The sequence below is a fragment of the Mustela erminea genome, chromosome 1 (assembly GCF_009829155.1).
Source record: "Mustela erminea isolate mMusErm1 chromosome 1, mMusErm1.Pri, whole genome shotgun sequence".
Taxonomy (NCBI): domain Eukaryota; kingdom Metazoa; phylum Chordata; class Mammalia; order Carnivora; family Mustelidae; genus Mustela; species Mustela erminea.
In genome coordinates this window covers 12,530,282-12,551,419 of record NC_045614.1, presented here as the reverse complement: position 1 = coordinate 12,551,419, position 21,138 = coordinate 12,530,282, and the positions used below count along the sequence as shown (strand labels likewise).

Sequence of the window (21,138 nt, the reverse complement as noted above, 5' to 3'; positions counted from 1 at the left end):
AACAAATAGCATGGAGGACAAAATGAGATGGAGAGGAGAAGAGAGTTGAGGGAAATTGGAAGGGGAGATGAACCATGAGAGACTATGGACTCTGAAAAACAATCTGAGGGTTTTGAAGGGGTTGGGGCTGGGAAGTTGGGGGAACCTAGTGATGGGTATGATGGAGGGCATGTATTGCATGGAGCACTGGGTGTGGTGCAAAAACAATGAATATTGTTGTGCTGAAAAGAAATAAAAATTTTTTAAAAATGAAGCAATGATCAATTCCTGTCTCACATTGAGGTCTTTTATCCATTTTGAGTTTATCTTTCTGTACAGTGTAAGAGAATGGTCGAGTTTCGTTCTTCTACATATAGCTGTCCAGTTTTCCCAGCACCATTTATTGAAGAGACTGTCTTTTTTCCACTGTATATTTTTTCCTGTTTTGTCGAAGATTAATTGACCATAGACTTGAGGGTCCATATCTGGGCTCTCTACTCTGTTCCACTGGTCTATGTGTCTGTTTTTATGCCAGTACCATGCTGTCTTGGTGATCACAGCTTTGTAATAAAGCTTGAAATCAGGTAACATGATGCCCCCAGCTTTATTTTTGTTTTTCAACATTTCCTTAGCGATTCGGGATCTCTTCTGGTTCCATACAAATTTTTTGGATTATTTGCTCCAGCTCTTTGAAGAATAACTGGTGGAATTTTGATCGGAATGGCATTAAAAGTATAGATTGCTCTAGGCAGTATAGACACTTTAACAATGTTTATTCTTCCGATCCAAGAGCATGGAATGGTCTTCCATCTTTTTGTGTCTTCTTCAATTTCTTTCATGAGTGTTCTGTAGTTCCTCAAGTACAGATCCTTTACCTCTTTGGTTAGGTTTATTCCCAGGTATCTTATGGTTCTTGGTGCTATAGTAAATGGAATTGATTTTCTAATTTCCCTTTCTGTTTTCATTGTTAGTGTATAAGAAAGCCACTGATTTCTGCACATTGACTTTGTATCCTGCCACGTTGCTGAATTGCTGTATGAGTTCTAGTAGTTTGGGGGTGGAGTCTTTTGGGTTTTCCATCTAAAGAATCATGTCATCTGCAAATAGAGAGAGTTTGACTTCTTCATTGCCAATTTGGATACCTTTTATTTCTCTTTCTTCTCGATTGCTGTTGCTAGGACTTCTAATACTATGTTGAACAAGAGTGGTGAAAGTGGGCATCCTTGTCTTGTTCCTGATCTCAACGGGAAGGCTGCAAGCTTTTTCCCATTGAGGATGATATTTGCTGTGGGTCTTTCATAGATAGATTTGATGAAGTTCCGGAATGTTCCCTCCATCCCTATATTTTGAAGCGTTTTAATCAGGAACGGATGCTGGATTTTGTCAAATGCTTTTTCTGCATCAATTGAGAGGACCATGTGGTTCTTCTCTCTTCTTATATTAATTTGTTGTATCACATTGATTAATTTGCAAATGTTGAACCATCCTTGTAGCCCAGGGATGAATCCCACCTGATCATGGTGGATAATCTTTTTAATGTGTTGTTGGATCCTGTTGGCTAGGATCTTGTTGAGAATCTTAGCATCCATATTCATCAGTGATATTGGTCTGAAATTCTCCTTTTTGGTAGGGTCTTTGCCTGGTTTGGGGATCAGGGTAATGCTGGCTTCATAGAAAGAGTCAGGAAGTTTTCCTTCTGCTTCAATTTTTTGAAACAGCTTCAGGAAAATAGGTGTTATTTCTTCTTTGAAAGTTTGGTAGAATTCCCCAGGGAATCCGTCAGGTCCTGGGCTCTTGTTTTTTGGGAGGTTTTTGACGGAATGGGAGAAGATATTTGCAAATAACAGCACAGTCAAAAGGTTGATATCCAGGATCTATAATGAACTCCTCAAACTCACACACAAGAAACAGGCAAACATATCAAAAAATGGGCAGAAGATATGAACAGACACTTCTCCAATCAAGACATACAAATGGCTATCAGACACATGAAAAAATGTTCAACATCACTAGCCCTCAGGGAGATTCAAATTAAAACCACATTGAGATATCACCTTACACCAGTTAGAAAGGCCAAAATTAGCAAGACAGGAAACAACATGTGTTGGAGGGGATGTGGAGAAAGGGGAACCCTCTTCCACTGTTGGTGGGAATGCAAGTTGATGCAGCCTCTTTGGAGAACAGTGTGGAGATGCCTCAAGAAATTAAAAATAGAACTTCCCTATGGCCCTGCAATTGACTCCTGGGTATTTACCCCAAAGATACAGATGTTGTGAAATGAAGGGCCATCTGTACCCCAACATTTATAGCAGCAATGGCCATGGAAAGAACCAAGATGCCCTTCAACGGATGAATGGACAAGGAAGATGTGGTCCATATACACTATGGAGTATTATGCCTCCATCAGAAAGGATGAATACCCAACTTTTGTAGCAACATGGGCAGGACTGGAAGAGATTATGCTGAGTAAAATAAGTCAAGCAGAGAGAGTCAATTATCATATGGTTTCACTTATTTGTGGAGCATAACAAATATCATGGAGGACAAGGGGTGTTAGAGAGGAGAAGGGAGTTGGGGTAAATTGGAAGGGGAGGTGAATCATGAGAGACTATGGACTCTGAAAAACAATCTGAGGGGTTTGAAGTGGCGGCGGGGTGGGAGGTTGGGGTATCAGGTGGTGGGTATTATAGAGGGCACAGATTGCATGGAGCACTGGGTGTGGTGAAAAAATAATGAATACTGTTTTTCTGAAAATAAATAAATCAATTTAGTAAAAAAAGAAAGAAGCAATGGTCACATTAAAAAAAAGAGTTAAACTTGTGATATCTGTCTTTTTCGAACTGCAGAAATCTTTGTCCAGTGCTTATTATGCACAGAGTCCTTTGACAGGTGATTTACATTTTATTTGATAGAATTCTGATGACCACCTAGAGAGAGGGGAACCATAACAAAATTCACTTTACAGATGAGAAAACAGTAATGCTGGGATGTGAAGTTAACTAATTTGGAGCAACAGGCTAGAAGGATGATTGAACAGCCCCCACTTTATGAAAAGGAAAACTCACACTCAAAGGGAAAGTGAACAGATAAGAGACATGTGGTTTATTTAGGAGCAAATGGAGAATTTGAACCCAAATGTGTCAGATTTTTAAGCCAATGCCCCATACCATCATGAAATCCCAGTGTTTTGCTCTTGACTCAGCATGGGCAATCTGTCTGATCCAGTATCTCCCATTCCTCAGAAGACAAAAGACAAGAGGTGCTGGTGAGGATGTGTGATGAGGGAACACTTGTGCACTGTTGGTGGGGATGTAAATGGTCCAACCTTTATGGCAAACAATCTGAAGTTTCCTCAGCAATCAGAAATAGATCTACCTTACGATCCAGCAATTCCACTTCTGGTACCCTTAAAGGAAATGAAAACAGAATATCAAAGAGTTTTATGCACTCCTCTGTTTAATGCATCATTATTCACAATAGCCAGGATATAGAAACAACTTAAATATACATCAGTAGATGAGTGGGTAAAAAAATATGTGATATATACAATAGAATATTATTCCACTATGAGAAAGGAGGCTACCCTGTTATTTGTGACAAGATGGGTGGACTTGAGTATATTATGCTAAGTGAGATAAGTCAGACAGAGAATGACTGTGTGATATTACGTAAACCTGGAATCTAGGCAGAAAAAAAACCAGTGATAGTTGCCAGGGAAGGTAAGGTGGAGGAACAAGAGTACAAACCCACCGAAGTCCCAACAGTTCATTTTTGCTTTTGTTCCCTGGCTTTTGGAGACACGTCTAGCAAGAAGTTGCTAAGGCCAAGGTTGAAGAGTTTGCTGCCTGTGTTCTCCTGTATGATTCTGATGGATTCCTGACTCACATTTAGGTCTTTCATCCATTTTGAGTTTACCTTTGTGTATGGTGTAAGATAATGGTCCACTTTCATTCTTCTACATGTGGCTGTCCAATTTTCCTAACATGATTTGTTGAAGAGACTGTTTTCCAAGATCTATAAAGAACTTTTCAAACTCAACACCCAAAAAATAAATAATCCAGTCAAGAAATGGGCAGAAGACATGAACAGACATTTCTCCAAAGAAGACATACAAATGGCCAACAGACACATAAAGACACATGTTCAACAACAGGTGGCATAAGGGAAATACAAATCAAAACCACAATGAGATACCACCTCACACCTGTGAGGATGACTAAAATGATCAAGTCAGGAAACAATAAATGTTGGCAAGGATGCAGAGAAAGAGGAACCTTTTTACACTGTTGGTGGGAATGCAAGCTGGTACAGCCACTCTGGATAACAGTATGGGGGTTCCACCAGAAGTTAAAAATAGAATTACCCTGCTACTGGTATTAACCCCAAAGATTAAAATGTGGTGATCCTGAAGGAACACCTGCACCCCAATGTTTATAGCAACAAGATCCACAATAGCCAAACTATGAAAAGAACCCAGATGTCCATCGACAGATCAATGGATAAAGAAGATGTGGTATATATACAATGGAATACTAAGCAGCCATCAAAAAGATTGAAATCTTACCAATACATCAATGTGGATGGAACTGGAGGGGATTATGCTGAGCAAAATAAGTCAATCAGAGAAAGACATTTATCATATGGTTTCACTCACATGTGGAATATAAGAAATAGCACAGAGGATCATAGGGGAAGGGAAGGAAAACTACATGGAAAGAAATCAGAGAGGGAGACAGACCATGAAAGACTCTTAATTCTAGGAAACAAACTGAGGGTTGCTGGAGGGGAGATTGGTGGGGGGATGGGGTAACTGGTTGATGGGCATTAAGGAAGGCATGTGATGTGATGAGCACTGAATATTTTATGCAACTGATGAATTAGTTATATGCAACTGAGTGTTATATGCAACTGATGAATTACTAAACCTACATCTGAAAATAATGGTGTACTAATGTGGGCTAATTGAATTTAAATAAAATAATAAAATAAAAATAAAGATTAAAAAAGACTACAAACCTGTAATAAGTAGTAAATAAGACAGAGACATAATGCACAATGTAATGAACATAGACAATATTGTACTACAATCATCAAACTTGCTAAAAGCCTAAAACTTAATTATCTCAACCATTAAAAAGAAAGGGTAATTATGTAATGATAGAAGTGCTAAATATTGCTATCATGGCAATCACAATATAATATAAACATATATAAAATTAACATGTGCAACAAATTTACATAATGTTATATGTCAAATATATTCAACAAAAAATAAAGTACTTAAATAATAAAATTTTGTTTCTACCTTTAAAAAAACAAAAAGATTCTTCTATGGAATTGGGAGGGAGACAAACCATAAGTGACTCTTAATCTCACAAAACAAACTGAGGGTTGCTGGGGGGAGGAGGGTTGGGAGAAGGGGGTGGGATTATGGACATTGGGGAGGGTATGTGCTTTGGTGAGTGCTGTGAAGTGTGTAAACCTGGTGATTCACAGACCTGTACCCCTGGGGATAAAAACATATGTTTATAAAAAATAAAAAATTAAAAAAAAAAAACAGATTTTTGACACTGGGAAAATTTAGTTTTTTTCAAAAATAATTGGATCTGAAGTGCCTGAGTGGCTCAGTTGGCTGAATGCTCAACTATTGATTTTGGCTCAGGTTATGATCTCAGGTCTTGAAATTGAGCCCCATGTCCTGCTCTGCGCTCAGCAGAGAGTCTGCTTGAGATTCTTTCTTCCTCTGCCCCTCCCCCTGCTCATGCTCTCTCCCCAACTTCAAATAAATAAATAAATTTTTTTTTTTAACATCCTAACTGGTGTAACTGGTATCTCAATGTGTTTTTGGCTTGAATTTCCCTGATGGCTAATGATGTTGAACATTTTTTCATGTCTTTTAGTCATCTGTATGTCTTCTTTGGAAAAGTGTCTGTTCATGTCTTCTGCCCATTTTTTGGCTGGATTATTTGTTTTTTGGGTGTTGAGTTTGAGAAGTTACTTATAGACCTTGAATACCAGCTCTTTATCTGCAAATACCTTCTCTCATCCTGTGGGCTGTCTCTTAGGTTTGTTAACTGTTTCCTTTGCTGTGCAGAAGTTTTTATCTGAAAGGATGAATACCAACCATTTTCATGGGCATGGATGGAATTGGACGGGATTATGCTAAGTGAAATAAGTCAAACAGAGAAAGAAAATTATATGGTTTCACTCATATGTGGAACATAAGGAATAGAGCAGAGGAACATAGGGGAAGGGAGGGAAAAATGAAGCAGGGGAGATCAGAGGGAGAGACGAACCATGGAAGACTACGGACTTCAGGAAACAAACTGAGGGTTGCTGGAGGGAAGGCAGGTGGAGGGATGGAGTAGTCGGGTGGTGGGTATTAAGGAGAACATGTGCTATAATGAGCACTGGGTGTTATACACAAATAATGAATCATGGAACACTACATCAAAAACTACCATTGTACTGTATTACTGTATGGTGACTAACATAACCTAATAAAAAATATGAGCACATCAAATATAACAATTTAAAAATTCTTAAAATTAAAAAAAAAAATGGGTCTTAAAAGAATCTTCAAAGAGGTTCAGCCAAGTGGTTTCCTTTGAGAAGTTTCCTGAGGGCTTCCTTCAGATCTCGGTTCCGAAGGCTGTAGATGAAGGGGTTCAGCATGGGGGTGACCATAGTGTACATCACTGTGGCTGCCAAGTCCCTCTGGGTGGTATGTGTGGATCCAGGGTTGAAATAGACCCCAATAATAGTCCCATAGAAGAGAGAGATGACACAAAGGTGAGAACTACAGGTGGAGAATGCTTTCCACTTCCCCTGAGTTGAGGGCACCTTCCACACAGCCACAGCAATAGGTGTATAAGAGGCCATGATACACACAAAAGGAATCAGAACCACCAAGCCCCCAAGGACCAACATCAACAACTCATTGACTTGGGTGTTAGAGCAAGAGAGCTTGATCAAGGCATTGAGGTCACAGAAAAAGTGTGGGATCCTATTGGTGCAAAAGGACAAGCGGGTCATCAGGATAGTATGGACCATAGAGATGAGGTTTGCTGAGATCCAGGGTACTGCCACCAGCAAGGCACACCGAAGGACACTCATGACTGTCAAGTAGTGCAGTGGGCAACAGATGGCCAGGTAGCGGTCATAAGCCATGGCCGAGAGAAGGATGCTGTCAGCTGCCCCAAAGGCAATGAAGAAATACATCTGTGTTAAGCAAGCCTCAGAGGAGATGGTACTGTGCCCGCATAGGTGGTTCACCAGCATCTTGGGGATGGTGGTGGAGGTAAAGCAGATGTCAAGTAGAGACAAGTTGCTGAGGAAGAAGTACATGGGGCTGTGGAGATGAGGGTCGAAGAGGATGGCCAGGATGGTGAGAAGATTCCCCAGGCACCCAATCAGATACAGGCTGGAAGACAGACCAAAGAGCACCTGCTGTTGCAGGGGCTGCTCAGAGAGGCCAAGAAGGATGAATTCAAAGACTCGGGTTTGATTGTCCATGTCCAGGTGGTACAAAAGCCAAAATAAGGGCATCAGCTTGAGTGGACTCCTGAAGAAGAAATGGAATTGTTGCATTATTGTCCCTCCCACCCACCCCTCATGTTGCCTCCCACTAACCTCCCTGAGTCTCAGGTTCCTCATCTCTTCCATGGGACTGGTCATCTAACCTCTTAGGATCATTACAAGGATTGAGTGACAAAATATGTATAAGCGCCTTAAATCCATACCTGATATATTATATGGACAGTTATCTTTATTAGTGGAAACTTCTAGCGGTACTATCAAAATAAAAAGTGATATATGTTAATTAGCTTGATTGTGATGATTACTTCAGAGTGCATACATATATCAAAGCATCAAGTTGTACACCTTAATCATATACATTTTTATCTGCCAACTGTACCTCAGAAATGATGGGAAGAGAGAAAAAAACAAATAAACAATCTAAATAAATAGGCTTACTATTCCCAGGATTTGCTTTAAAAATAAAAATAAATACTAGTGATTAAGGGCATCCACTCTGAAGCCAGACAGCCTAAGGTTAAATCCCAGCTCTGCCACTTACTAGCTGTGTGAGTTAGGCAAGTTATTTAACCTCTTTGTGCCTTCATGTTCTCATCTGTAAAGATGGCTAATAGTAGTAACTGCTCCACACAGCAATTGAAAAGATGTAGTGGGTTAATATGTAAAATGCCGAATCTTGTGATTTTTTTCTGAGAGTTAAGGTCTCTTAGTGGTTGAGAGCAAAGGCTCTGGGTTCTGACAGACTCTATTTAAATACCACCCCAGACACTCATCAGCTGTGTGAGCCAATGACAGATACTCCCAAAGCCTCAGGTTCTTGGGGGGATTAAATGAGACAATTACTGTGGTGCTCTATAAAGTCTTCTTTTAAAGGCACCACTCTAAAATGTTATAATGACATGTATCTTTTATATCAGTCTCCCTGTCAAGCTGTATAAGCATGGCATGGATTAAAGATATCTTGGTATAGGTTATTTCCAAAGGGAGTTAATTTCATTCATTTGATGCTTCTTAACATCCATGTTAGAGATAGATTATCTTAATTTATCCACAAATTCTGGCCCTATGTCCCAGGCGGTGCTTGCATTACCCTGACTGGCTTCCACTGGGCACCCACTGACTCTGTCAAAGTCTATTTGGGCTAAATTATACTGCACTAACATCCATGCCCAAATCTTCATGGCTGACAGCAATGAAGGCTCATTTCTCTCTCAGGCTACATGCCCATGACATGTTGCTATGGCTGTGTTCCATGAAGAATTCACTTCAGGGCTCAGGCACATGGTAAACATTTGTGTTTACACAAACTGTAATATCAGTTTGTGTTTACACAAACTGTAATATCAGTTTGTGCACAAACTGATAACTGGGATTCTGCCAGTTATCACAGCAATGGGAAAAGTGAATTGTAAGCTGGCTCCTAAGAACATCTACCAGGAAAGAGCCTTCTCTCAACTCCAGGCACATTTTAAAGGCCAAGTCTGGTGTCAAGGGGTAGAGAGGTAGAAATCTCACCCAGAGAGCAACAGTACATATTTGTGAACTGCAATAGACTCTACAAAGCCTTCCTTTTACCTTCTTCTACTGAAGGCTGAGGAAGGGAGTGAATATTTGGTTTTTTGTGTCTCTGGACCCCTCCCCTGCAATCCATATACCGTACATACGACATGGGATGCTCAGAGTACATATGTGGTATGAAAATATTTATAATACAAGTGGCAAGTATCTTGGTGCAGGGTGGGGGGTCTCCATTGTCTTCCAGACTTACATTTTTCATTCAATGGATTAAATTCATTCTGAATTTCTGGCTCAGCTCCCACCTCTTTTCAAATTCCTACTTGATTATCCTGTTGCTTCCTGGACATCACTCCCAGACAGCCCCAGGCATTCTAGCCTCACAAGGTCCAAAATGGAATCTCCCTGCCAGAGGTGCTGAGGTTGGCCCTGGGAGTCACGCACTGTAGCATTCCACAGGGTGCACAACCTGAACAACTGGGCATTGAGGACTGAGCACTGCCCTCCGTTGCTGCTTGCCTTTCATTTCCCAACGGTTCCAGATTTGTGGGTTTTTAAACATCATGTTCATCTCTTGGACAGAAACAGAAAATTCATTTCCAGAGGAAGTATTCCAATCCAGGTCACCATGGATTCTCATGTGGATGATCTACTGTTCCTTGGTCTCCCCAAGGCCACTCTCACCCACCCCACCTCCACAGGCCTGCAACCAGTGACTCTATAAAAGTGTAGATGGGGATCAAATTCAGCTTCACCTTTCCATGGTTCATTCACCACTCTTCTTCTCACTCCCGGACCTCAGTTTCCATCTTCCTGGTTTTTATCTCTGCCTTAGAGCCTTTGCACCTGCTGTTCCTCCTGCCTAGAAACCTCTAGCCCCAACTTTGCCACATTTAGGCATTACCCTTACATCTGTAAGGATCCCTTTCCCACTCATCCCTCTATTGGCCAAGCCCAGCAATTCTCAACCTGGGCTCTATTGACATTTGGGGCCAGAGCATTTTTTTGTGGTGGGGACTGTCCAGGCATTCTTGCAGGATACTGAGCAGCACCCCTGGCCAGGAGCGTCCCCTCATCCCAGCTGCAACAAGACCCCTTGGGAAGGGATTGAAATTGCCCCCCCACTGAGGACCACTGATGTAGGTCGAACTCCCTGCTCTCTCCTCCCACAGCACCTGCCCAGGTCAACTAATTTTGAGTGGAACAATACTGTTTATTTGCTGGAAATCCACATTTGAGCTAGTCACTTGACACATACCAGCCCACTAAACCCGATCAACGCATGGAGCAGGCAGCTGAGACTCCACACCTCACTCCTACATGGAGCTAGAATTCAGCCTGGGTCTGGCACCCTTTCTCTTAACCAGCTCACAATTCTCTATCCACTCATGAGGCAGTGACAGCGGGCTTTCTAAGCTCTGGTGGCTAACAGTAAGCAGGCAGCCCCCCACTGTCCGAGGAATGTTCTGGGGAGGGCTCTTCCCTGAGACCACTCCCTTGTAGCTTGTCTTCCTGACACACTTACTTGACCAGTGGCTACTGTACCCCTGGCAGATCCCAGACCTCTCAGCTGCTAGGTGAAGTGTTTCCAGAGGTTAGGGGCTGCAGCTGCCTCAACTTTGTCTTATGGTTGTGAAGGAGGAGCATGTTTTCCCTGAGAGCACGAAGCAGAACCACCACCCCAGTTTATACCAGACTCTCTGACCCCCGAGACATAATCCCCAGAGAACCTTGTTGAAGGGAATACAATTAGCTCAGCTTCCCGAGTGTGCCTCTGAGTCTGGCATCCTTACAGGAAAGAAGTTTGTCATGAGGACATTGACTTTCTTCAGACTCATCTCTCTTGGCTGCCAGAGGGATAGCATGGTACTCAACGTTTTCCATGATGAAGCTTTTAAATATATTATTACCAATAAGTTATAATGTATTAAGTATTTGTTATGCAGATAGAGCTATGCCAAGAATTCAGCGTCCTATAATTCTCACCATAGTGAGTGCTGCAAGACTACCTAATCTGCACATATGTATCTTCATGCATAGTTTTTAGTTTTTCACTAAAAGACATCAGAATATCTGTAGTTCTTAAAGTCCCTTAATGGGGTGCCTGGGTGGTTCAGTTTATTAAGCGTCTGCCTTTGGCTCAAGTCATGCTCTCAGGGTCCTGGGATCGAGTCCCACATCGGGCTCCCTACTCAGCAGAGAGCCTGCTTCTCCCTCTCCCTCTGCCTGCTGCTCTGCCTATTTGTTCTCGCTCTCTCTCTCTCTTCACGCGTGCGCTCTCGCCCTCGCTCTCTCTCTGTCAAATAAAGAAATAAAATCCTTTCTTTAATAAAGTCACTTAATGTTTTTGTGCAATGGCAAATGTGATATTTTCTTTTTTAAATTTTTTATTTAAATTCAATTAGCTAACGTATACTACATCATTAGTTTCAGACGCAGTGTTCAATAATTTATCAGTTGTGTATAACACCCAGGGTTCATCACATCGCATGCCCTCCCCCATACCCATCACCCTGTTACTCCATCCTTCCCCCACCTCCCCTCCAGCAACCCTCAGTTTGTTTCCTATAGCTAAGAGTCTCTCATGGTTTTTCTCCCTAAGTGTGATATTTTCTAAATATTTGTCTATCAATTTGCTCTTCATTTATAAAACACAATCTCTATGCTGATTTTGAATGCAGAAAACTTGGTATACCCTTCTAAATTCTAAAGGCATGTGCAGATGCTTTAGTAACCCTGTGTAAACAATGACATCATGTATGAAAAATTATATGTTTGTATTTTCTTTTTTTTTTATTTGAATTAGCTATATCTATATTAATGATTTGTGACAAGAAAATTTCCTATCCTAAAATACAGTTTCTATTGTAATAGATGTCCCATTTCTCTTAGTTTATTCAAATTTTTTAGCATGGTCTTTATAATTTTGGATCAAAAGTATTAAAATTTGGAAAAGAAAATACAAACATACCAAGGAGTGCGATATGTTTGTATTTTCTTTTCCAAATTTTAATACTTTTGTTTCTTAGTGTTTTATGAGATACTTCTTTGGGGGGATGTCTCATGGCCTTGTCTACAGACCCCAGAATAATGTTGAAGAGAAATCCAAAACTATGGAAACCCATTCATTGTTCCTGAGGTAAAATGGAATGTTTTCAACAATATACTGTGACGTATGATAGTTATGGGAAGACTCTGTGAAGATACCACTTTTAGGTTCAGACATTCTGTTCTATTACAAGTTTGCTGAGTTCCTTTTTTTTTTAATTTTTTAAATTCATTTTCAGCGTAACAGTATTCATTGTTTTTGCACCACACCCAGTGATCCATGCAATCCGTGCCCTCTCTAATACCCACCACCTGGCTCCCCCAACGTCCCACCCTCTGCCCCTTCAAAATTCTCAGATTGTTTTTCAGAGTCCATAGTCTCTCATGATTCACCTCCCCTTCCAATTTCCCCCAACTCCCTTCTCCTCTCTAACTCCCCTTGTCCTCCATGCTATTTGTTATGCTCCACAAATAAGTGAAACCATATGATAATTGACTCTCTCTGCTTGACTTATTTCACTCAGCATAATCTCTTCCAGTCCCGTCCATGTTGCTACAAAAGTTGGGTATTCATCCTTTCTGATGGAGGCATAATACTCCATAGTGTATATGGACCACATATTCCTTATCCATTTGTCCATTGAAGGGCATCTTGGTTCTTTCCAAAGTTTGGTGACCATTGCCTTTGCTGCTATAAACAGCAGCAATGGGGTACAGATGGCCCTTCTTCTCACGACATCTGTATCTTTGGGGTAAATACCCAGAAGTGTAATTGCAGGGTCATAGGGAAGCTCTATTATTAATTTCTTGAAGGTTGATATCCAGGAGCTATAAAGAACTCCTCAAACTCAACACACACAAAACAGACAATCATATTTTAAAAATGGGCAGAAGATATGAACAGACACTTCTCCAATGAAGACATACAAATGGCTATCAGACACATGAAAAAATGTTCATCATCACTAGCCATCAGGGAGATTCAAATTAAAACCACATTGAGATACCACCTTACACCACTTAAAATGGCCAAAATTAGCAAGACAGGAAACAACATGTGTTGGAGGGGATGTGGAGAAAAGGGAACCCTCTTATTACACTGTTGGTGGGAATGCAAGTTGGTGCAGCCACTTTGGAAAACAGTGTGGAGATTCCTCAAGAAATTAAAAATAGAGCTTCCCTATGACCATGCAATTGCTGAGTTCCTTTTTGATCATGTTTATCTTATATGAATTATTATAAATTGCATTAATTTAAAATTTTATGTAGAATGTTCCTCTTGACACAAATTAGAGACAATAGGAAGCTGCTGGGAAATATATGATAGACTGAGGAAATATATGATCGACTTCTATGTCTCAGTTTAATAATTATAAATACTTGGCCAATTGAATTTCTTATATACAATCTTCCTATTTATTTAATTTATTGTTTTAAGGAAATCCTACACAGTACACAAATTTACCCATATATATTACCCATACTCATGTTAGTATGTATTGCTAACACATAGTGATATATCTCTTATCTATCTATCTATCTATCCATCATCTGTCTATACCATACTATTAGCACGACTCACAAATAAATAAAATTGCCTTCGTGTTGCCTGATATACATGCATACTCAAATATTGTGATTTCTTCAAAACCTTTTTCAAATCAAAACCCAAACATGGTACACATGTTAATTTAGACATCAGTCTTTAAGGCTCTTTTATTTTCTAACAATACTACATTTGCCTTTATTTATGTCAATTTTTTTAAAACTAGATTATTTATCTTGTAGAAAGTCCTACACAGTATATTCTGCTCATTGTTCCATCCTGGCGTCATTTTTCATGTTCCTCAACAGCATTTAGAAGTCAGGGCAAGAAAGGGGAAAGATGCTCCCAAGAGGACCAGAGCTTTCAGAAAACCCCTTTTTCTGCAGAGAAGTTGAGGAATTGTTATGAGGTCAAATATCAAGACAACCTTTTCCAAGATTGCAGGCAGGATAAAAGGATCAGTCTCAGCAGACCTGTGGCTTCTCACAGATCCAGTAATACCAGGACACCTGGCACATCCCTGAGAACCAGAAGCCAGACTTCTCCATGAAGACACAGTCATTGTCAGAAGATGTGGTATCAGGCCAGTTGCTGTGAAAACACACATGAGCATCAGCCACGTCCCTTAGCCACAGTACTAGGGCAAGCCAGCCCAGCTGGGCTTCTCACCATTAAGATCCCAGAAGAGGATAAGGCTACCAGGAGAGGGTCTAGCCTTGGGGATATATGAGAAATCTCTAGAAGTAAAATATCCCAGCAATCTCTTAGAGCAAGGGTTTTTACATGAAGGAATTACTGGCATTGAGAGCCTTATCATTATTTGTTGTGGGGGGTGTCCTGTGCATTGTAGGATAGTGGGCAGCATCACTGGTGTCTACCCACTTGACGCCAGCAGCGTCCACTCTATTGTGACAACCGAAAATATTGCAGACAGTGCCAAATCGCTGTAGGGGGAAATCACTACCTTCTGAGCACCACTGTTTTATAATAATCATCCGGTGCAATTTCTTGCATTATAAATGATATAAAAGAGGCCAAAATGGACAAATAACTTAACATCCCTGGGTCTCTGAGTTTAAGCTTCAGGACATGACACCTTTGAATGTCCAGTATATAATAGGTGCTAAGCCTGTCAAAGGATCCCATCCCCTTTCCTAAACATTTCTTGAAATGTTCACAACACTCATTCATTCATTCACTCCAGTACAGTTGATTATGTACCTGCTGTGTACCAAGCCCAGAAGTGGGTTCTGGAGATACATCAAAGAGTTGGATGACTGCTCTGCCCGGAAGCAGCAGCCTGTCTGACAGGTAAGACATGTGCAGGCAAAGGGAGATCATAACTGAAATTGACACAGTCACAAAACTCTACGTAGGGTTAAGGGAGTTGGAATAATTCATTCTGGGCACAGGATGGATTCCTCTATGAGACTTGACACACATATTGTAGCTCACCAAACCAATAAAATGTGTTCTGGGCAGATAACACAGCAGGATATAAAAAAAAAAAAAAAAAAAAAAAAAAAAAAAAAAAAAAAAAAAAAACAGAAAGATCAGATGCAAGACAGTGTTCAAAAAGATGAGTTATTTGTCACATAGTTGTGAAAGGAGATGGAGAGCCTTTGGATGTGTAAGAGAAAAGAATGTAAAGATGAACAGCACCCACTGTGTGGGCATTGAAAGGTGCCATCTAAAGATTCTGGGTTATCCGGAACATCTGGGTGGTTCGGTCAGTTAAGTGTCTGCCTTCAGCTCAGGTCATGATCCCAGGGGCCTGGAATCAAGTCCCGCATCGGGCGCCTTGCCCAGTGGGGAGCCTACTTCTCCCTCTGTCTGCCGCTCCTCCTGCTTGGGCTCACTCTTTCTCTCTCTGATAAATAAAAAACACAATTTTTTAAAAAAAAAATTTTAAATAAAATTAAAGATTCTGGGTTATGCATGTAACATTGAGGAATTAGGTGTTTCCTAAAACTATATCAAAGGCATGTTTTGGGAAGATGACCGGTGAACTTGACTAGAGCATGGGTTCATGGGGGTAAGACTAAGTATAGGATATATAGCAATCATCCTGACCTGAGCTGAGGCAGAAGATGTGGAAATTGAGGAAAGCAGAAATACTCAAGATGGTCCAGGAGGTTAAGCGTGAAGTTCTAGGAAGGTGTGTGGACATGAAAAAAAAAGTTCAAGAACAGATGACCAGAATGTGAGGTCATTGAGTCATATGTAGAGGGGTTAAGTCTGGATCCCCTAGGCAGTTATTCCTTGAGTGTGTTCTGTAGGACACTAAAGGCTCCAGATACATGCAAATGAGATGTACATCTCAATAAGCTTGGCACATCACCCACTGCCTACTCCCTCCTCGAAGTGTATGATTCTCTTCGATGTATTAACAGCACCAAGACTTCCCACAATAAAGAACTTCCTATTAAGTGCTGTTTAATTATGGTCTACACACACACACACACACACACACACACACACATACACACACACATACACCTCTGCAGCTAACAAAATAACATTAGCATGGCAATAGGAAATGTGACAGGCAGTTTGGTTTTAACCAAAACCAGACACTTGAGACAGAGTGGGAATCTGTAGGAAGATGTCTTCAAGGTGCAGTGAGACAGATAAGCTCAACAGGGACACTCACATAAAGGTGGGTGCTGAGCCATCTTGCCACTTGTAAATGCCGTTTGGATACTGTTTCTTAAGGCCAATCCAGTAGACAGTATTTTCCTCTGACCTTAGGAATTTCTGCATGAGAAGACGACAGATTAAGTCAAGAAATACTATGTATGGACAGAGGTGAGAATCATGGTGGAAGCAGCCCCGAAAGGGAGTAAGACTTACAGGCCCCCATAGGCAGGGATGTTATCCAAAGCAACATCCTTGGCTAAAGTTGGCTAAAAGCTCTGGATAGATCTCCATTTCCACCATTATTATGGCCTATGTGGTCATCAAATTATGGATACTTGCGGTCCTCGGGCTTTTCATTTGTAAAACAAGGATAAAAGTGGCAGGTGCCTTCCAGAATTTTCTGAAATTTCCTTTTTTTTTAATTATGTTCAGTTAGCCAACATTTAGTACATCATTAGTTATTGATGTAGTGTTCAACAATTCATTAATTGCTTGTAATACCCAGTGCTCATCACCACATGTGCCCTCCTTAATGCCCATCACCCAGCTACCCCATGCCCCCACCCCCTCCCTTCTGTAACCTCGGTTTGTTTCCCAGAGTCCAGAGTCTCAAGAGCTCAGTGTGGCTCCTAGCAGAGCACTGGTTAAGAGGTAGTTAGGATTATTCAAAAGCATGGTTTACAGGGTGAGAAACGTAGACACTACCCCCCTTAGGAAGAGTTCTGGAAAATAGGAATCATTTGGATTCCACTGACAAACACTGAGTCCACTGAACCATACTGAGTATGTCTAATCTGGTCCCTGGCATCATCAACTTAAAAATGATTTAGAACCACACCTAGCCTGAGAGTTCTTCATGTGAGAGGAGGTGAACTGGGGATCTGGCAGCATAGTCCAGTGTTGAGGAAGAGGGGGTGGGAAGGATGTTGAAGGACAAAGTTGGATCTGAAGAAGAAGGAGTAGAAGTTGTCTATGTAGATAGAAGGAAGCATTCTGGACAGAAGGGCCAACATGAAGAATCACTCAGAAAAAAGACTTGGCCAAGAAAGAATCTTGGCCAATACTGTGTGCTAAGGCAGTGGAAGGGTATTATGAAGGGCAGAAGGAAGGATTGGCACTAGATTTTGCATGGGACAAAGACATGAACTTGCAATGACTTGAAGGGTCCCCAGAGCACCCCTTCCCACCTTCGCACCTGCTCTGCTTGGCTATTGATGATGACCAAGTGAGCACCCTTCTTAGCACAGTGATCCTTGGCTTCAAACCAGTCCTGTGACTGTGTGGAAAATAAATAGCAGGAGCCCTGAAATGCCATCCAGTTTTCCAGGCAGGGCTCACAGGATGATTCTGGAGAAGGGGAAAGAGGTTAGTTCTGTTGGTGTTAAGGGCTGCACTGGCCATGGAACAAGGTCTCCAGTGAAATGATTCAAAGCTGTGCATCTTTGCCACTTGGCAAAAGTGAGCACAGTAGCTTCCCATTGGTTCATTCAGGAGATGGGCAGGGGTGCCTGGGTGGCTCAGTCTGCTAAGCAGCTGCCTTCGGCTCAGATCATGATCCCCAGGTCCGGGGATCGAGTTCTGAGTCAGGCTCCCTGCTCATTCGGGAGTTTGCTTCTCCCTCTCTCTCTCTCTGATGCTCCCCCTGCTTTTGTTCTCTCTCTCTCTCTCTCTCTCTCTTTCAAATAAATAAATAAAATCTTTAAGAGAGAGAGAGGCATTATGAGATGGCAGAGTAATGCCATTCAAGGGACCTCAAACTTTATATGAACACCAACCCTGATAAAGGGTTGATTAAAACAACCCTACATACACGTATGTGTTGCAAAAACCACTAGCATCAGCAGTGTCCAAGAGAACAACCTTCTTCTCCCAACCCCCACTTCCCACCACCCAACTTGCCCCATCTCCTTACCGTTGCCTGCCCGCAGAGCCTCCATTTGCCGGAACACCTCTCCCCACATCATGTCCCGTTTGTGCCCAGCATCTGCCAGACCCTGCACAACTAAGGGGCCCACAGAGAAAGGCAGATCAAGATCTGGTGGAGGGATGGGGAGGAATAAGCCCTCCATGACATTCAACACTCACATTTGATGTCCAGTTGCTTGAGTTCTTCCTGCATCTGGTTGAAGAACTGCAGTACTAGAGGAAACACATGGCTGATATGCACTAGACTTTTAGATACACAGTTCTGTTCCCACTCCCCAAATTGCAGGCTGAGACAAAGAAGGAAGTTTCTTTCTAGAATCATTGAGTCCAGCAACACAGTCCAGTCACCCCCTAATGACCCCTCTCTGCCCCAGCCCTCTAGGGTCCTCTTCTCAGGACTGCAGATTTGGGAGCCTGGGTCCATGTGATCACCCATTCCCATGGCTCAACACCTTACCCTCAGCCAGAACCACACCAAGGATGAGGACTAGCAGAAGCAATATCAGGGTTATTGTCAGGCAGAAAAACTTCCAGGGGCCATCCTGGGGCAGCTTTTGGTCCCAGTGTGCTGCAGGGAATGCAACAAGCATGAGGCAGTGCACACGGTCTCTGAAAGTGCTGGTAACATGCTAGGAATGTGGGGGGATGAGCCTGGAATTCCAACCTGGAATGGGAGGCAGTGAGCACCCCTGGTATTGAGGAGGGCATCTACTCCTGCCCTCGATTTCTTGACTCACCTGATTCCCCCGGCATGGGCAAAGATTTTCCCTCCATGGACGTGAGGTCCTGTAGCCCGATGTTCTCTATGGCTGCCTTCACCTGTGGCTGCAGCTCTTTTTGTCTAGCTAACCACAGCCCTTCTGGTTATTATTAAAGACACACCCATCCTATACTAGGAAATACCACCCCCTATGTAAACCATCAGATGGTTCCTTCCTGGCTCCCTAAGGCCCCCAAGATCTCTAGATGGCTTATCATCAGTTCATGTCACAGGGAGGTGGCATTAGCATCTTGGAAAAGGTATTCTGTTCCAACTATGCTGTAAAACTCTGTTTTTTTCTCAGTTTGGGGGACAGTAGCGGCCCCAGAAATCTTCCTCAAAGTTTCCAGTGCACTTGCACCTTTAGACTTCTGGTTGCAGTCGTTTCAAAATGTCTCGCATTTTCTCGGAGATAAAGTTGTAGTGGTTTCAACATTGGAGTTATGTTAATGCTCTCTCAGAACGTGTGGCCACTCCTCCGCCACACATTGCCTTATGTCTTAAATGGAGAATATGGTACAGTAAGGAGGACAAGTGAGCTAATGTAATTGAGAGTCTTCTATTTATCAAACCTGTTGTTAGGAAATGTCCATATATCACGTCATTTCCTGGGTCTTTTTCTCTTCGAATGCTGTTACAATTTTTCTTTTCTTTGGTTTTCACCAGGTTGATTAGGTGTTGTGTGTGTGTGTGTGTGTGTGTGTGTGTGTTTGTGTGTGTGTGTGTGCACCTGTGTGTGCCTCCATATGCTGTTTGGAATTACCCAGCTAGGGATTTTCTGAGTTCCCTCAATCTATTTTTTAACGATCTTTTATGATTTTTTAAATTTTATTTTATTTTTTCAGTGTACCAAGATTCATTATTTATACACCACACCCAGTACTCCATGCAATACGTGGAGTAATACCTTAATACCCACCACCAGGTTCACTCATCTCCCACCCCCTTCCCTTGAAAAATCCTCAGTTTGTTTATCAGAGTCCACAGTCTCTCATGGTTCATCTCCCCCTCCGATTTCCCCCAATTCACTTTTCCTTTCCTTCTCCTAATATCCTCCATGTTATTCCTTATGCTCCACAAGTAAGTAAAACCATACAATTGACTTTCTCTGCTTAACTTATTCACTCAGCATAATCTCCTCCAGTCCCACCCATGTTGCTACAAAAGTTGGGTATTCGTCCTTTCTGATGGAGGCATAATACTGCATAGTGTATACGGACCACATCTTCCTTATCCATTCACCCACTGAAGGGCATCTTGGTTCTTTCCATTGGCAACTGTGGCCATTGCTGTTATGAACATTGGGGTACAGATGGCCCTTCTTTTCACTACATCTGTATTTTGGGGGTAAATACCCAGTAGTGCAATTGCAGGGTCATAGGGTAGCTCTATTTTTTAATTTCTTGAGGTATCGCCACACTGTTTTCCAAAATGGCTGCACCATTTTGCATTCCCATCAACAGAGTAAGAGGGTTCCCCTTTCTCCACATCCTCTCCAACACTTGCTGTTTCTTGTCTTGTCTTGTTAATTTTGGTCATTCTAACTGGTATAAGGTGGAATCTCAATGTGGTTTTGATTTGAATCTCCCTGATGGCTAATGATGATGAACATTTTTTCATGTGTCTGTTAGCCATCTGTATATCTTCTTTGGAAAAGTGTCTGTTCATGTCTTCTGCCCAGTTTTTGACTTGATTATCTGTTTTTTGGGTGTTGAGTTTGAGGAATTCTTTATAGATCTTGGATATCAGCCCTTTGTAGTTAAATCTTTCATGATTTTTTAAAATCTTTTCATTATTTTTTCTGAGAACTTTTAAAAGTTCTCGGAATTCTAAGCCCCAGATCTCCTATTCATTTATTGTAATGACCTGCCATATGCCACCTAACCTATCCACCTCAGTTTCCTGATTTGTAAAATGGAAATAAGAACCCCTGCCTATCAGGGATGCTCTCTGCATTGAGACTATGGTATCTGGTGATTCACAAGCCTCCCATACATAAAAGACATACAGGTCTTTTGAAAGGCATAGTAATACTCTAGACTTGGCCAAGTGGGATGTCTTCCTGGGTCCTGAACATCAGCAGAGAGCAGAGAGCAGAGTCCTCCCGGGACTGTCAGTGTCTTCTAGGAAGAACACTCCAGGCCCCCAGGACCACAGTGAGTTTAAGTGGATCTCACCATAGATA

At 41.8% G+C, this 21,138-nt stretch overlaps 2 protein-coding genes across 4 annotated transcripts; both read right to left on the bottom strand.

Annotated features, from left to right (window-relative positions):
* Positions 1 to 6,558: 6,558 nt before the first annotated feature.
* LOC116568350 (olfactory receptor 1361-like) lies at positions 6,559 to 7,569 on the bottom strand. The gene has a single exon (XM_032303845.1). The coding sequence runs from the start codon at positions 7,567 to 7,569 to the stop codon at positions 6,559 to 6,561; it is 1,011 nt and encodes a 336-aa protein (XP_032159736.1).
* Positions 7,570 to 13,195: 5,626 nt separating this feature from the next.
* LOC116573899 (C-type lectin domain family 4 member G-like) lies at positions 13,196 to 19,044 on the bottom strand. 3 transcript variants are annotated; one of them, XM_032314292.1, is made up of 7 exons: positions 18,931 to 19,044; positions 18,651 to 18,761; positions 18,353 to 18,406; positions 18,180 to 18,269; positions 17,463 to 17,614; positions 16,281 to 16,384; positions 13,196 to 14,218 (listed from the first exon to the last, which is right to left on the bottom strand). In XM_032314292.1, the coding sequence occupies exons 1-7, from the start codon at positions 18,965 to 18,967 to the stop codon at positions 14,092 to 14,094; spliced, it is 675 nt and encodes a 224-aa protein (XP_032170183.1). In that variant the 5' UTR covers positions 18,968 to 19,044; the 3' UTR covers positions 13,196 to 14,091. The 3 variants fall into 3 exon arrangements, with proteins under 3 accessions (XP_032170183.1, XP_032170180.1, XP_032170192.1); XM_032314289.1 differs by lacking the exon at positions 18,931 to 19,044 and having other exon boundaries at positions 18,353 to 18,743; XM_032314301.1 differs by lacking the exons at positions 13,196 to 14,218; positions 18,931 to 19,044 and having other exon boundaries at positions 16,304 to 16,384; positions 17,455 to 17,614; positions 18,353 to 18,743.
* Between the last annotated feature and the right edge of the window lie 2,094 nt (positions 19,045 to 21,138).